Here is a 16808-nt window from a genome sequence, read left to right on the forward strand (position 1 = left end):
ACTATGCGAAAGCAGCCAAACACAATACATTAATTATTGGCATTATCGACCCTGGAACCCTGCTAGCTCTGCTTGTGGAGGTTCGGACTTGTAATGCAAGTGTTGAACGCTTCGATACCTGCCAAGTGCCAATCAGGATGAGCTGACCCGGTGTGTCCATGAGAAAGGCATTTACATTCTAATTCCTTATCCTAGCATAGTCGATAAAGCGATGAACATGCCGTTAAAAACCAATCAAACCAACTAACCAGTCTGAGACTTCGTTGGAGACAACTAGATCAGGTACGTTCGTAATGATCTTACTGCACTGTGACACAAAGAATCATTTACAACTATAAATGAAATGTTTAGAATGAAACACGAAAATTTTAAATTCTGTGATTTAAAATCCATGTAAACTTGGGGCCCTGGCTGGTCGAGTGATCTAAGGCGAGAAAGCTTGCCACTAGCTTCCTGTGGGACGGTGGTTCTTCCCATGGTTTTCACAGGTTCTTTCTCCACCGAATATACCAGCCGCGATGTGTTTTTTTTTTTTTTTAAATTATAAGACTTTAAACCATAACAACCAACTAAATCCATACAGAATAATTTAGTAAATTATTTCGAAGAAAGATTTGAACCTGTCAAGTGAGACAGTGATGTATGTTCATCATCCACAAGAAAGCAACGAGGACAATGGCTACATTTCTTGTGCGACTGAGTGTTTGTCAAAGAGAGATTTATTTATTTTTCGGCGGTGGCATATTTTTGTTATCATTTCAAAACAAAACATGTTGAAAACTTGCAATTTCCATCGTTATATTTTCATTTGTAAACAATGTATTTTTTTGTGTGTAAACATCAGGGAAATGTATACTTCAAATAAAAATACTGTAGTTGTCTTTAGTACAACACTTTTATTTCTACCGGAAAGGATGAAGTCTCATCTAGTTGTCTCCCTTTATAATTCTCGCTGTATCTTGATAGCAATACTTCAAGCCCAATATAATTCGAGTGTTTTATCAATGATATCATCCAAAAATCAAATATTTTCACATGCAACTGAATCTCACACCATCACACTAAGTTTTAACATGTTATTTTTATACCTACATAAAACTGAGACGCGTAATATATTGCATAATTTGTTTACGATAACAAATTCCTGAGATAAGTGTTCAGACATAATTCCTGCATATATTATTTACGGTTATAAATGCCCATAGTAAGTGCTCAGACATAATGCCTGCATATATTATTTACGGTTATAAATGCCCGTAGTAAGTGCTCAGACATAATGCCTGCATATATTATTCACCGTTATAAATACCCGTAGTATGTGATCAGACATAATGCCTGCATATATTATTCACCGTTATAAATGCCCATAGTAAGTGCTCAGACATAATGCCTGCATATATTATTTACGGTTTTAAATGCCCGTAGTAAGTGATCAGACATAATGTCTACATGTATTATTTACGGTTATAAATGCCCTTAGTAAGTGCTCAGGCATAATGCCTGCATATATTATTCACCGTTATAAATACCCGTAGTATGTGATCAGACATAATGCCTGCATATATCATTCACCATTATAAATGCCCATAGTAAGTGCTCAGACATAATGCCTGCATATATTATCTACGGTTATAAAAGCCCGTAGTAAGAGATCAGACATAATGCCTACATATATTATTCACCGTTATAAATACCCGTAGTATGTGATCAGACATAATGCCTGCATATATTATTCACCGTTATAAATGCCCATAGTAAGTGCTCAGACATAATGCCTGCATATATTATTTACGGTTATAAATGCCCGTAGTATATGATCAGACATAATGCCTGCATATATTAGTCACCGTTATAAATGCCCGTAGTATGTGATCAGACATAATGCCTACATGTATTATTTACGGTTATAAATGCCCGTAGTAAGTGATCAGACATAATGCCTGCATATATTATTTACGGTTATAAATGCCCATAGTAAGTGCTCAGACATAATGCCTACATGTATTATTTACGGTTATAAATGCCCGTAGTAAGTGATCAGACATAATGCCTGCATATATTATTTACGGTTATAAATGCCCATAGTAAGTGATCTGACATAATGCCTACATATATTATTTACGGTTATAAATGCCCGTAGTAAGTGATCAGACATAATGCCTGCATATATTATTTACGGTTATAAAAGCCCGTAGTAAGTGATCAGACATAATGCCTACATGTATTGTTTACGGTTATAAATGCCCGTAGTAAGTGATCAAACAAAAGCGTAGTACTTTCCTTTTATTTAAATAAAATGTTTATTTACTTTAGTTGGACAATATATTTCTGTGTTAACATAACATTGAAAGTGTACGCTGATGAACGCGCTTTAAGTCATTAAATTGCACTGAAAAATAAATTCAGAATTAAAATCAAATATATTAAAAGACATGCAATTCACATGTGAACTATGAGGCGTAACGTCGTATTAAAACTCGGAGACAGTGGTATACTTATTCGGTACTCACGGTATTAGTTTGGAAGCCTTGTTAAAGGTTACTATTACCTGAACACACAAGCTATGTCTAAAATTGTTTCATGTCTTTACCCTAAAAATTTTTCTTTTACTTCATCTGACATAAATATAATATTTGATATAGATCAGTACAATAATTTAAGACCTCTAACACACACACACACACACACACACACACACACACACACACACACATATATATATATGCAAATAATTCCTCTGTTATCTTTACATTGCCAGATTCGTGTATTATTTTTTCCATATTGCATGGCTTCATACTGCACGAAACGTGTGCCTAAAGATAGTATAGTGCATTAGGATTTTAAAAAGAAATCATGTACACTGATGTTATCGACACTTTAGCTTTTAAATTTGTTTGTGAATAAACTAAACAAGCTGTTTCGTCCATTTGAAAGTAGAGATGATAAAGTTAACGATGTAGACGAGTTCAATCAGTCAAATTGAAACTTTCAAACAAGAAAACGAATGATCGTGTTATTCGCAATGTCCACAACAAACGTGAGTGACGCAGTAATTAAAAAATCCATGCAGATTATTGAAACAGTTATTTAGGAGAAATATTCATAGCGTTTCGCAAATAAAATGGTTTAAATTATGACCAGTGCTCTCTAATACCTAAAAAGACAGCACAGAAAAGCACACTGAAGCCAAGGGCTATCGCATATCTATCAGGGAGGTACTATTTTGCAAGTCAGTCAAAGCACTAAATTCGAAAACAAAATGCAACTGAAGGGTTTGTTAAGAAAATAAGAGTTCGAGAGCCAATAAGCCAGGACGATGAAAATGTATTACTTCCGCTGGCTAAGTGGACTGTCACGCAACAGCTGCTTTACAATCTTCTCCTTTATATATTTTGATGTAATGTTATGCTAGCTGTAGAAGACATACACTATGATACATGTCATAGCTGGGGTCCCTCCAACAGCGAACATGCAAGTGACAGGGCATAAACGTATGCCTCCTGTACTTGGTAATAAGAACGGTAATAAATATACTTACATTTACGCATCATGAATTTCCTCAAAATGGTATTTTCTTAGTTACTTCTGCAACTTCGAATGACATTATTCATGTCGTGGAAATCCTGATACACACCGAACTTGTACTGTAATTTCGACTATGTTTCCAACTGAAATCACTTTCTCCCTACTGTACTGAATTGAGACAGTAAATACAGTCCAGCATAAGCAGAAAAGCAGACCAACTTGAAACTTTTTTCGATGCGTATTCATTCAAATTATGACTATAAACTTCAATTTTAAATAGACCAAAACAAGATTTAAAAAAAAAGAAACTAATGTCGTGCGCGCGACGAAGTTCAAAGGTCGCTGGGCGGTGCTATGTGACCATTAATATTGCTACTGTGTATTGATGAATCTACGGTTGAGTATTTATTTTGATATACAGCATAAATTGAATTACTTCGTTTCTCGTAGTGTATTTCTTTATTATTAAGCCCTAGGTAGGAAAACGAAATGAGTATCTAATAAAAAGGTTACTGCAGTTGTATGTGAAAATATAAACTCGTTCCTTTCGGAGTAATACTCTACTCCCGTGGTCGTGCACTATTACTCGGAAGAAAAAAATTCGTTCACACGTTTCCATACAAATGCAGTAATGTCTCTCTCTCTCTCTTTACATATATTTCTCTCTCTCTCTCTCTCTCTCTCTCTCTCTCTCTCTCTCTCTCTCTCTCTCTCTCAACTTCTCTTTGCTGATACATAGATTTATAATCAATTTCACACTTGTTCCGAACTATTTTCTTTTCTTTTATGATGACATTTTATCCTCTTCACATAAATGAGCTTATTTTCGGGGCTGCCTTGTTTCGGTCCAGGCTGACTTATTTTACGGGCTGGCTTATTTCGATCCAGGCTGACTTATTTTACGGGCTTGTGTATTTTTGGTCTAGGTCGGTTTCTTTTCAGGAATGGCTTTATTCGGTCGAGGCTGACCTATTTTCAGGTTGGCTTTTTCAGTCTCGGCTAGCTTTCTCTTCAGGACTGACTTATTTTCAGTCATGGTTGGCTATATTTTCATTGCTAGCTTATTTCGGCTGAGAATTGCTTATTTATGTTCGAGGCTGGCTTTGTTGGTCGCAAATGGCTTTTTTTGGGGTGCTGGCTTAATTTGGTCGAGGCTGGTTTGTTTTGAAGCTGATTTTAATGGGTTAAGTCTGGCTTATTTTTTGGCTAGCTCGTGTCGGTCAAGGCTGGTTTAATTTTGGGTCTGGCTTTTGTCGGTCAAGGCTAATATATTTTTGGGGCTGTTTTTGTTGGTCAATTAAGGCTATTTTCGATGATGTAGTACATATTATTGCTATGACATGGTTTTCATAACCTTCTTCCGCAATACTTGCTATGAGAAGGATTACTCATAACTTAAGAAATGTCTTCAACCATGGAGAGAGAGAGAGAGGAAGAGAGAGACAGAGATAGACTGAGAGAGAGAGAGAGAGAGAGAGAGAGAGAGAGAGAGACTGAGTGAGTGAGTGAGTGAGAGAGAGAGAAAGAGAGAGAGAAAGAGAGTGTGTGTGTGTGTGTGTGAGAGAGAGAGAGAGAGAGAGAGAGAGAGAGAGAGAGAGAGAGTGTGTATCTGTGTTTTGATGCTCTGTAAAATACAAGAGGTGTCACTCCTGACAGTGTAGATAAGCTTACATCTTGGAAAGGCTGAGCAGTAGGTTCGCTGTAAGAAAAGATTGACTCCTGAGCTTCAGGCAAACGAATTAAATTGAAATACGTTATATATAAAATTACATTCTAGATATAGAAATACATCTACATAAACTTTATATTTTAGATACAAGAAATACATATATACTTACAATAATCCTTCAAGCTTACCAACTTCAAACAATTTTCAAATTTTTGTCTTTTAGAATATAGTAGAAATAATTAAATATTAATAAATTCACGATAAGTAAAGTGTGAAAAAATTCAATATTTGAGACTAATTCAACAATCATTTGTAGAAAAGTATTTTACTGAATGTGATCTAAAATACCAAACTATTAAAATACTACTCTAAGAATATTTTGTTTCTAAATTAATTATTACTGAACATGAAGTTGTTTGTGAACTCATCTTTTACGACAATCAACAGTATAACTGGAATAAATATAAATTCCCTATACAATTCAACTTTCCAATAAATTAAAAGAAAGGAATAAAAAAGAGAAAGAGCAAAACAAGACAAAAGTGTTACAAATGTGCCGATCTTAAATTGAAATCTTACTGTAACATCTTGAAATAAAAAATCCCTAGACTGTATAGAAAATTTTACAAGCACAGACCGCTGCTTACATGTAAGAAAAGATGGACTTCTAAGCTACAGGCAAACGAACTAATTTGCGCACTGCGGCTTCTTGTTTTATTCGCGATTTAGGATGTATACTCGAGAACAAATAAAGACGTACGTTTTGTTGAATGTGCGCCTTATCTCTTCGCCAGAACTAAGAAATCCACTACTGTCTGTTTTCTCTGGGTTTGTATAAGTCATTAGCTAAAAATCTACTGCATATGCTTTTGCCATGGAACACGTGAAATCTTACTGATATACTGAACAGAAAAGAATTTAGCTTACTCAACAAAAAAGAATTTGGTTTGCTCTCCACTCCCTGTTACTAAGTCTAAAATTTTTGGCTTAGAATGTAAGACGAAATGCATTATGCAATGCGGAGGATTTTACAATTTCCACATAAAAAGCACAATCTTTATTCAAATAACACATACAAGATTAAAATATTTCAATAATACCAAAAATTGATTTAATACAATTTACTAAAAACATCATTCCTAACAATACCCTCCTGTTCATTTTAGCCTAGTCCTCGAACTCGATAGAAGAAAAAAATACATTCATAAAAAGAAAGTAAAAGGTGAAAGACCCATAACTACAATGATAATACAATTGTAAAACATTCAATAAAATAAAAAGAAACAAGGATAAAACATTCAATAAATTTCAATGATTAAATTTTTAAAGACATTCATTAAAATTGCACGTGATCTACGTCTACGACTAGTCTTGGTAGACAATTATAAGCATCAATTATCAGCATGCAGTTCTTGTTTTCTTTATTTTCTTTTCTAATGTTATTTTACTTATATTTTTTAAAAAGTTAATTTGTATAACATCAGCAGAACATAATTATGGGTGACTACGGCTATTCTTTTGCTTCAGTGCAGTGTGGTGAAAATAATTATTATTCTTATGAGTAGTACTGGTAACCGATATTGAGTGTATCTCCCTATTGCATGCATCAACAAAAATACTACCAAACACTGAAGTAAAAATGTTTGCAAATAGATTTGCGTCAGAATTTGGTAGTAATGAAGAGTACGGAAAGTGAATATTTTAGTGTTGCATTAGTGCTACCCTAATAACCATGACGTCTGTTCACTTGCAATCAAACTTTGACATGCGCATATATGATGTAGAAATCGCATTTAACCTGAGAACTATACGTGAAAGTATCATTATAATCGTAAACCTGGTAAGGTGTGGCCTAGTGCTACCGTGAAATGTTTATGAGAGCAATTGCCAGATTCAGAAAACTCCGTGTCGAGCAGTTGCTCCGACAATTTGGATATTACATCCTTTCGGCATACATATATAATGAGCAATACGACGACATCAATTGATGTTGCCAAACCAGGGAAGGAAGCGCCCCTTCTGACTGGTTTAAAGGTGTAACAGCCGTTTCTGTGGCGTTATCGCTGAGACACAAGACCATAACGTACACTTTCATATGACTCAAACGAAAACGTGAGAGACAAATCTAATTAAAATTATCGAACCCCATTGGGCTGACAAAACAAAACAGTATCTGCATCAATAAGTTTGACACGGCAAGGTGGAAATTACAACTCTCCCTAATAATGTAAATACGATATGACTTTGTTATGTGTGTTAGTAGCGAAACATATATACTGTGGTTTGAAATTTCAGTATGAACATGTTTGACGTAAAGCTTAGTCTATGGAATGCAAGTTAAGGTCAAAAGGTTCATTAACACTCTCTGCAGTGTGGAAAGCTACGGCAATATTTATAGAAAGAACTACTGTTACTTAATTAAAAAAATTAATGACAGCATAAATTAGATCAGTTCCTTTGGAATATGTTGCAACTGACGACTAACAAATTAGGCCAATGACTAATATCATAATTTGAAAGCTTTTAAGTCACGTTTTAAGAAGCAAGATATGTGTCATGTATATTTGATTTAATTTATATTTGATTTAATTTCATTGCTTGTTTGTTAGTTTTTTTTATATATTATATTACGTGGTGTTGTGATGTAACTTTATTTACTGGATTTGACATTTTCCAGAAATTAGTTTGACCTGACTTGTTTTGTCACAAACACTTAATAAACGAAACTTTGTATCAAATGGTGACCTAGTTCCTGACCTTGATTCAGAATCAGTGAGAGTGAAGTAAAAACATTTTTTATTCTTTCTTAGTGTAGATTCATAAAGTGAAGTCGAGCCCATACCGATGTACGCGATGCTGGGCATGTAAAGCTTCTATGTGGTTCTAGAAACATGATCATGGGACCCTCAAACGGGAATCTGTTTTGCATCTTACATTAGTGTATAACTCTTTTCTATAGAGAATTTAGTCAGCTGGCGCTTTTAAACACTTAGACGTTAATGTGTTTTTATCTGTTGTGACCAGTTAGGGTTTAATTTTAACTTTTGTTTAAATTATTTGGATTCTAAAAGATTATTTTTCCTGGAAATACTTGTGTAAGGAATCATTTCTTGGACAAAGATAGTTATTGAAATTTACATAATTCATACACCGGAATATTATTTTATGTGGTTCAGCAAGGAACTGTTGACACTTCAGTACTATACTGACTACGGCATACGTCATCGCCTTCCATTTTAGATTTCGTCGGGACTCGAACTTAGATTAATTAGAACATTTTATTACTAGGACATTTTTTTTAATTTTTCGAATATTCTTGGATTATTTTTGGATTTGATTCTTAAAACTGTAAGTTCATTTATTTATTTTTAGCTTGTTTTCCTGGGGAAATAAATTATTTGTTAAATTTTGCAAAGCTTGTTGTCTTCACTGTTTTCGTGTTACTGTTTAAAAGAGTCTAAACACGTAACATATTATATAGCAAAAACATACCTGTGTGAGAATTACCACAGTCCAGAAATATTCTCGAACTGAAGCGAATTGTGTAATAAAGGAATAGTAAACAATACACGAATTGTCTGTAATATTGAAAGAGTTCAAACAATAATAGTTAAAGTCACCATCAGTGGAAAGGAAACTGTCAATGCGGTTGCCATTGACTTTGACTTTTCTGAGATGTCGCTGTTGGACCCATGGAAATCTCAGTTTAGGGTATGGATATATATATCTCAGTCTGTGTTGCAGAAAGCTCGGATTCGGAACTGTACAAGCCAATGTGCTCTTTGCATTCGAAATGTAGGAGGTTGCATGTATTACTGCAGGAAGAATTCTTACCGGCGATGTATATATTGCTGCTGGAAATCCTCTCAATTGTGATTGTGTTCTTTTCCTTTGCTATGTACCTGGTGCTCATGTCTCAGATCAGACCCTTCTTGTGTGCTAAAAGTTCGAAAGTCTTCTGTTCAGTCTTGTTGGAGTGACGCCTTTATTCATGATATTCGTCCACCACTTGTCATGTATATCTTTAGTAAATTAATACATACAAGAGTAAAATATTACAAGAATACCAAAGGTTGATCTATTACAGTTTTCTGAAATGGTAATTTAACAATTCCATAACCATGCATTAACAAATTCATATCAGGATTTGTTACCTAAAAATACAATATCATTGCCCTTAACATTTGCAACAACATACTCACAAGCAATGTTCGAGAGGGAGATGTGGTATTCATGCATTTCATTTTCTTGTTTAAATGTTATATAATACCTCTTTGATGAGGAGGCTGTTATATTTATTTTGGATGAATAGGTATCTTACCTGTATTTTGAACATGCATTGTACATGTGCTGTTGCTAGTAATAGTAACTACCATTCAGCTTGACTGGGTTCATCTACTTTTTATTATTTGGCTATTTATGTGTGTAATTTCAAGACAGAGATTCCTATGCAGACGTCATGGGAGGATAATGTTCGCTATTCACAGCAGTTTTTGAAGGAAGTTATTTTATACTGCTTAACTTCATTTACAGAACAAAGATGAAATTGCAGTTTGAAGTGGTAGTCCAACTCTATTTTGAATCAGATTTCAGGACAATAGGTTGTGTTTTCTTTTCATCAAAGTGCGTATTTCGTCGCTAAACTATCCGGTTTTCCGTAACATTTTGCATCTCACGCCTAATATCAAACGTTATTTGTTTCCGATCTCACGTCACGGTTCATACGGGTACCTTTTATATTATGCTTTATTTATTACAGGCCATAGATACTTTTAATATAAATTAAGCCTTATATAGATAGAAATGGCCTTATGATCTGCGACTTGAGATCGGAAGTAAAAAACCGTTGCTATAATGGACTGAGGTACATAATATAACAGAAAAGATTAAATCGGCAGGTTAGGCGATGAATGATAATATTTGGAGAAAAATACAAGTTTATTTCCGACTCAACCATCTTTTGTTGCCCAAATGAAGGAAAGTTTTTGAAAAATAACTTGCCATTAATAACTGCTGTCAATGGCGAATAATCTTTTCTGCGTTGACTCTGTCTTGAAAAAAAGCAGATAATAACTATCTATAAAGAGGGAATTTTAAGACAGACACTCTTCATTTAGCTAACAAACTGATGCGTAATAAATTATTAGACGATTTAAATTTAACCAGTCCTAAACATTAACTTCCCTCACATCTGCTAAATCATAAGAAATTAATTTTTGTAATAATTAAATGAGCGGGTAAGTACACTTGAATGCATGCCTCTTCTAAATGGTTTCACTTACTATGGCAGTGCTATCACCAACAACGACTTGCAGATACAAAAATCTAAGAATACATATCTCGTATAAAAACGGAATTAAAATGACGCCAGAACAGTTGATTATTTTGAAATAGTAACGCATGCGCAGTAATTTTGAAGAAATATTTATCATTTGCTTTTTCTATTTCACAGATGAGGATGATATGATGTCCGTTTGCTAGACCATGATATGAACCCAAGGAATTCGATTCCCTTCTTACTAGATTTTAATTTCCTTGGTCGTCTTCACTAATCTAGGAATAACACACAAGTAAAATGGAGGAAACCGTCAAGATGGATGCATTAAACCAAGTTAATCAAGAGTTCTTAATATGTCCCCTATGTCGTAAAAAGTACAGGGACCCAAAGCTGTTGTCATGCTTGCATACCCTTTGCAGTGACTGTCTGTTTGATCACATTCAGAAATGTGCAGATCTGAGAAAAGAAATAAAAGAAAACAAGGAACAAGAAAATGAAGCAAAAGCAAGCGAACGTCCAGAAAAATCCGGGGAAAATCCCAAACCTTCTGAGAACAGTTCCCTCAATGCTGAGATTAACGACGTCCTGAAACTACAATTCAAGTGTCCTTTATGTCGTGCGGAAACACCTGTCATAAAATCTGCAAATCAGAATCTAAAAGAAGTTTTAACTTCTTTTACAAATAATTACTTGATTTCTGGAATGATAGAGGGGATAGATATTAATGGCGTCGAACATTGCGAGTCTTGTTGCAGTGATGGACAAAACAGAGCGAAAGCGGAAATGTGGTGTCACAATTGTAAAATAGCATTTTGTGATTCCTGTATCAAGGCGCATAATGTAATACAGGCATGCAGGGAACATGCTGTATTTTCTCTTCGTGATATGCGTTTAAACCCTCTCCAGTTCATTCAAACAACAAAAAAAGAGATTCCGTGTTCACAACACGGAGATAAAATTCTGGAATTCTACTGCATGGATTGTAAGTCTCTAAATTGTTCCTCTTGCGTTGCTATCCACCATAGACGATGCGAAATGATAGAGACATGCGCAGATACGGTGAATAAGTTAAAACCAGAAATGGAAAGGTTCGTTAAAGACCTTGAACTTCAAGGAGAATCTATAAAGGAACTGAATGAAGATCATCTAAACGAAATCCAGGAATTAGAACAAAACAAACTGGAACTTGTTGGAGAAATAAGCATGATAAAAAAGATGGTTCATGACGTTTTAATAAAACTTGAAAAGAAAATATGCCGAGAGCTGGATGAAAGACACAAACACACGTTGCAGGAGGCAAAAGAAAGGCATAGTGAGGTCGACGCAATTAAGATGAATTTAGAAAATACGAGTATATTTGTTAAAAATCTACTTCATTATGGAAGCGATTCTGAAATATTGTCTGTTTTGGACAAAGTAAGGGACCAAGTAGAGGAAGTAAAAGAAACAATTCGAAAAAGAAAAATACAAAAACTTAGTACTCGGCATAAATTCGCTCTAGATCATGGAATAGCTCGGATTCTGGAATTACAATCAATGGGAAAGATACTTGATGTGGTAGACATGAATAAGGATGGATTCGCTCAGATGAACGGTAATGATATGATGCTTTCACCCATGCGAAGAAACTCTATCAAAAGAACAGGTACCTTCCGCGTTGATAGAACTGATACACCATCTACACCATCTAGTTCACGGAACAGCCTTTCCACGACCTCGCCGTCAACCTCCAGTGAATCGATGAGCTCACAGGAGGCCTTGAATCCCATTCCAAACATAAAAGCTAGAACTGGAAGTCTGAATCGCCGAAACCTTAATAATATTTCTTCTCATGGTTCCCTAAGAGCTAACAGACGTCTAGACAGCACAGGTGATATAAAGAAATCCGGTACTCTTGATAGAAGGAGTACTACTGCACACAAGTCTGAAAATGTTGGCGAACACAAGAAAACGCCAGTTGCACACCGAAGCGTAATACCGAGTGCTGACATCACGCGAAAACAAGACAGTGTGAATGAGAGCAAGAGACCTCCTACAACTCCAAGAAGTATGAGTAGACCTTCCCTTGCAGAACGCCCGTTGTCTTCTCCGTTTCCCAGGACACACCCAACACCTCCCCCACGAGTTCGTGCTAGTCTGGTCTCTACAACACACAAAACACAAAATGATGACTCCACGCCGCAACCGACCGAAGAACTTCCAAACTCTTCAAGCGAAAGTCTAAGCTCTCCGCCATTTTTGCACCCTCCTTCTGGTGCAAAACTGCTAATTTCTTTTAATGGCAAGATAGAGGGTGATAAAAAGAAATGTTGGCCCTTAGATGTAGCAGTTTTGGATGATGGGACTCCAGTGATCACAGATTTCCATAACAAGAAGGTGAAGGCTTTTGATGTAACGGGTAATTGCGTAGCTCACATAACTTTACCCTCGTGGCCACACGGTATTGCGGATGTAGGAAAATCCACTTTTGCCGTGACGCTTCCAGAAATCTTCATGATAGCTTTGGTAGAAATGGATGGCGAATCAATGAAACTGCAGAAAAGGATAAAGACAATCAAACAGTATCGTGGTATATGCTGCCAGATAGCCGAAAATCCATCCGATTCCAAACTTATCGTCTCAAGCTGTGCATCAAATAATCAATGTGTTGATGTTCTGAACTTTGAAGGGGAGGTCTTGATGTCTTTTCGCGAAGACACCCGTTGTCCGGGCAAGCAGTTGTTCACGTGGCCGTATTACGTCACAACGAACATCGCTGGGGACATGATGGTATCTGACTGTGAAACCAAGACTGGGCTAGTGTATTTGGCTAAGTCCGGTCAAATTAAGCACGACTGTCTCGCAATTGGAATTGTCATTCAAGACCCTAGAGGAATCTGCGCTGACGTCATGGGAAATGTTTATTTGGCGGACAAATCGGCTCACGTGATTCACAGTCTTACTGCAGATGGAAAGTATGTTAAAGCCGTAGTGACCGGCAGGGATGGCCTTGTCCAGCCTATAGCAGTCAGCATCAGTCCATTTGGTCACCTGATAGTTACACAAGACAACGGAGACATCAAAGTCTACGCTATTGAAACGGACATCTTGCAAATGGTCTAAATGTGTTTTCTTACGTGCCTTTTACAAATAGACAATTAGTACAGCTCCTGATATATGAATTATATTTATGTCATGTCATCTTGATTCCCTATTTGTATGATATATGCTTTGAAACTGTTGCAGTGTAACTAGAATATGTCGGAAATGTCAAAATTATGTTTAGGAATCCTTTTAATGCATTCCATCGTTAAAACATACTGCTACAGGAAGGCTAAATCTCAGACATGACGAACTTCATCAGTTCATTCATTTTCATTAAAACCAGCTTTCAGCTGTGAACCTTGAAATCTGTAATAATTTTGAAAAATCTAATCACTAGTCTGGCAAGATAAAGTTTGCCTTACCTAAATATTGCAATCATATTTTGAAACGGAAGGTGGAAGAAGTTTATAAGATCAAATAAAACGTTGCCGCAGAACCCAAAAACTCACTATGAATCACAGACTTCATGGCTACGGCATAGAATGGGCAGTGCGATCACGGTCTAGAATGGGCACTGCGATTCTAAGATTTACGAGAAAGCATAAAATATGGACTTTTTACTGCAATAACTTATATAGTGTCAGACTTTCTACTTTAACTCACAAATATTGTTTTGCATGCTGTAATTAAAACAGTTTGTGCGTGTTTAAATACTTTCACATATTCTTACGTCTGCGAATGCTAGTGTGCAATCGTGTATATTACTTCTACGAATATTTTGAAGGCAGTGCATAATTTTAATTTTCATATTTTAAACTTGATTTACCGCTATAATTTCTTATATTAGTATTCTGATCGTGTTTGCGCATGTGCATCATGGTATATGTAGGGTTTTCGTATTTCTGATAACTAGCATTTTGTATTAAATTATTTCAGTGTTTAAATTTATTTTAAAAAAATATGATTAGCAATTAGTGGAATTCCGATACAATCTGTAAATATGAATTTCTGTATAAGGAATATATAATGCTTTTTAGGTATGTATTTTGTTGTTTAACTTATTCGTTTATGTTTGGATGCTCTTCGTGTCAAAGTTTGACGGAAGATTGTATATGAATGTTTAGTAACTAGTTTCAATCTATCAACCTTAGAAACAAAAATAGCCACATATTGAATAAATATTTATAATCTTAAAAGTAGTAATGTACATCTCTATCCCTCTCTCTCTCTCTCTTTCTCTCTCTCTCTCTCTGGTTGCTTCTTATTTGCACAATGTTTTCTTTGAACAAGCTTCGACATTATCCTCCTCTAAACATTTAATTAATATCTTCTTGAAAGGGACATTACTGTTAGTATTTTGTTTTCGTTCACTTACATCAAACAACAAATGACTTGTAACTGATTTCTCTTGTTGTTGTTGTTGTTGTTGATGATGCTACTATTCTTCTACTAGATTGTTTATTTTTACGTTGAGAAGCAAAAATAAACTGTAAAATAAGGCTTATTTAAATGCGCATAGTTTCCATGGAAATTAAAATCCGAAATTCACAATCACACTGTTACAAACAATCACACAGACATAATCACGCACGTAAAACTGTATATTTTAAGGACATTGATTTAATTTTTTGACCTTTCCAGTTTATGTGGTAGATAATTTAGCGTTCTTACGATTTTGTTTGTTTATTATCTATCTGCATAAGTAAACAAAATAAGCGTACTTTGCGATTTTAGTCAAGAAAAATAAACAATACATGGTCGCAAACAGCATAAGTACAGCACTCAAAACGTAAAGTTATCGTTTTTCATTTGTCACTGGTCATGCAAAACAACTGATATAATTCGTAATGGATAGATCGTCGTTTGATAACTGAAATAAAATGTCAGGAAAATATGATAAACATTTCACAGTAACATGAAAAAACAGTGAAATTTTTACCATTGCATCTACTGATTTAATCTCAGTGTGCCTTTCAGAAAATAAAATTAATTCCCATCGGCAATATGTTGGGAGTAGATGCCAGCTTGCTATGTTAATTTTTATGATAACTGACTAAAAGAGCGACAGTGTTCTAAAGGGGATTTTAATACGCACTGATATGTATGGGCCACACAGTATAATAAGAAATATATATTGCAATAAAATTTATTTGTAATTTTAGTCTCGGAAACAATATTTTCTTGCAAGAGAGCAATTGTTATTTTGCTGTACTTAACACACACACGCGCAAATTAACATGATATTGTCACTAAGTCTTGACATTTAATTAGGCATAACTCAAAACATCAACTTCTTGTATACAAGTTTTTTTATATAGAAAAATATCTGAAGCCATACCTAAAATAAACTGCTTTTTCTGTTTGTTACATTAGACAAACTAGTTATTAGTCACTGTGTGATATCTTTAATATATTAAGTACAACAAAAACGACAGCAAAATGTCTAAAAATAAAATAACGAAATAAACGAAAACTACATGTAGTTCGGAGTTACTTGCTAACCCCAGATTGATGAAAATATATTGCTTACACTATGTGATGATGTTTAATGTACACGGTGGCAGACAAACCCGTTAAGTTTATTCTCTAGTCTTTAAAGACCATTAAGGGCAACTGCCGCTCAATGATAGACAGACAGACAGACCCTTGCGATACTCTGCAGTCATCTCTTCATTTGAATTGCTAAGCTGGATATGTGCGACTTAAATCATTTTATCTTTGATGGACTAGGAGAATTGCTAAGAAACATGAATCCCTGAGGATTTTTTAGAAAATGTTTGCAAACTGAAACCAATTATTTTGCTTGCCACGACCTAATTTGATGTTGTTGGGCCGACAAATAAGCAAAATGCACGTCATGCGAAACTTCAAACACCCATAATTTCTTACTATAGCCCGATCGATCTTTGCGAGATAAGACCATGGTGTTCTTGCCTCGTTCTTCGTCCTCTGAGTTACTTGAGTGACTCATTGGGCCAATCGAGGCTTTGAACTGTAATAGCACACTTGATAATTAATGCCGCTCGGATTTGCTTGTCAATAAATAGCGTACTGCAGTTCTCAGATTTACTTTGCTTGTCAATAAATAGCGTACAGCAGTTCTCAGATTTACTTTGCTCAGGTTCTGCACTGCCTCTACATTTCTCGGCAGCTCAAATTCTGTAGTTCCAGGTATGGATCAGATTGCGACAGGTGGAGCGACCCTGTGCGCGATCTTCCAAAGACTCGGGGTCAGTGTTAAGCGTTTCTTCCGACCTCCCTGCGATAGCAGAAGATCTTGGATTGTCGCTCTTCTGACATCCTGGTGACGTG

At 35.5% G+C, this 16808-nt stretch overlaps 1 protein-coding gene across 2 annotated transcripts in view; it reads left to right on the forward strand.

The window, feature by feature from the left end:
* The window catches only part of LOC149796044 (uncharacterized), a 74414-nt gene extending 59722 nt beyond the window's left edge, over positions 1-14692 (forward strand). For both annotated transcript variants that reach the window (XM_089965962.1, XM_089965961.1), the window contains one exon: positions 10647-14692. In XM_089965962.1, the coding sequence (XP_089822088.1) occupies positions 10770-13574 (2805 nt within the window). In that variant the 5' untranslated portion in view covers positions 10647-10769 and the 3' untranslated portion in view covers positions 13575-14692. The remainder of the gene's footprint in view (positions 1-10646) is intronic.
* The last annotated feature ends 2116 nt before the right edge of the window (positions 14693-16808 follow it).

Source organism: Sinohyriopsis cumingii, chromosome 7, assembly GCF_028554795.1.
Source record: "Sinohyriopsis cumingii isolate HCF-2022 chromosome 7, ASM2855479v2, whole genome shotgun sequence".
In the NCBI taxonomy this organism is placed as follows: Eukaryota; Metazoa; Mollusca; class Bivalvia; order Unionida; family Unionidae; genus Sinohyriopsis; species Sinohyriopsis cumingii.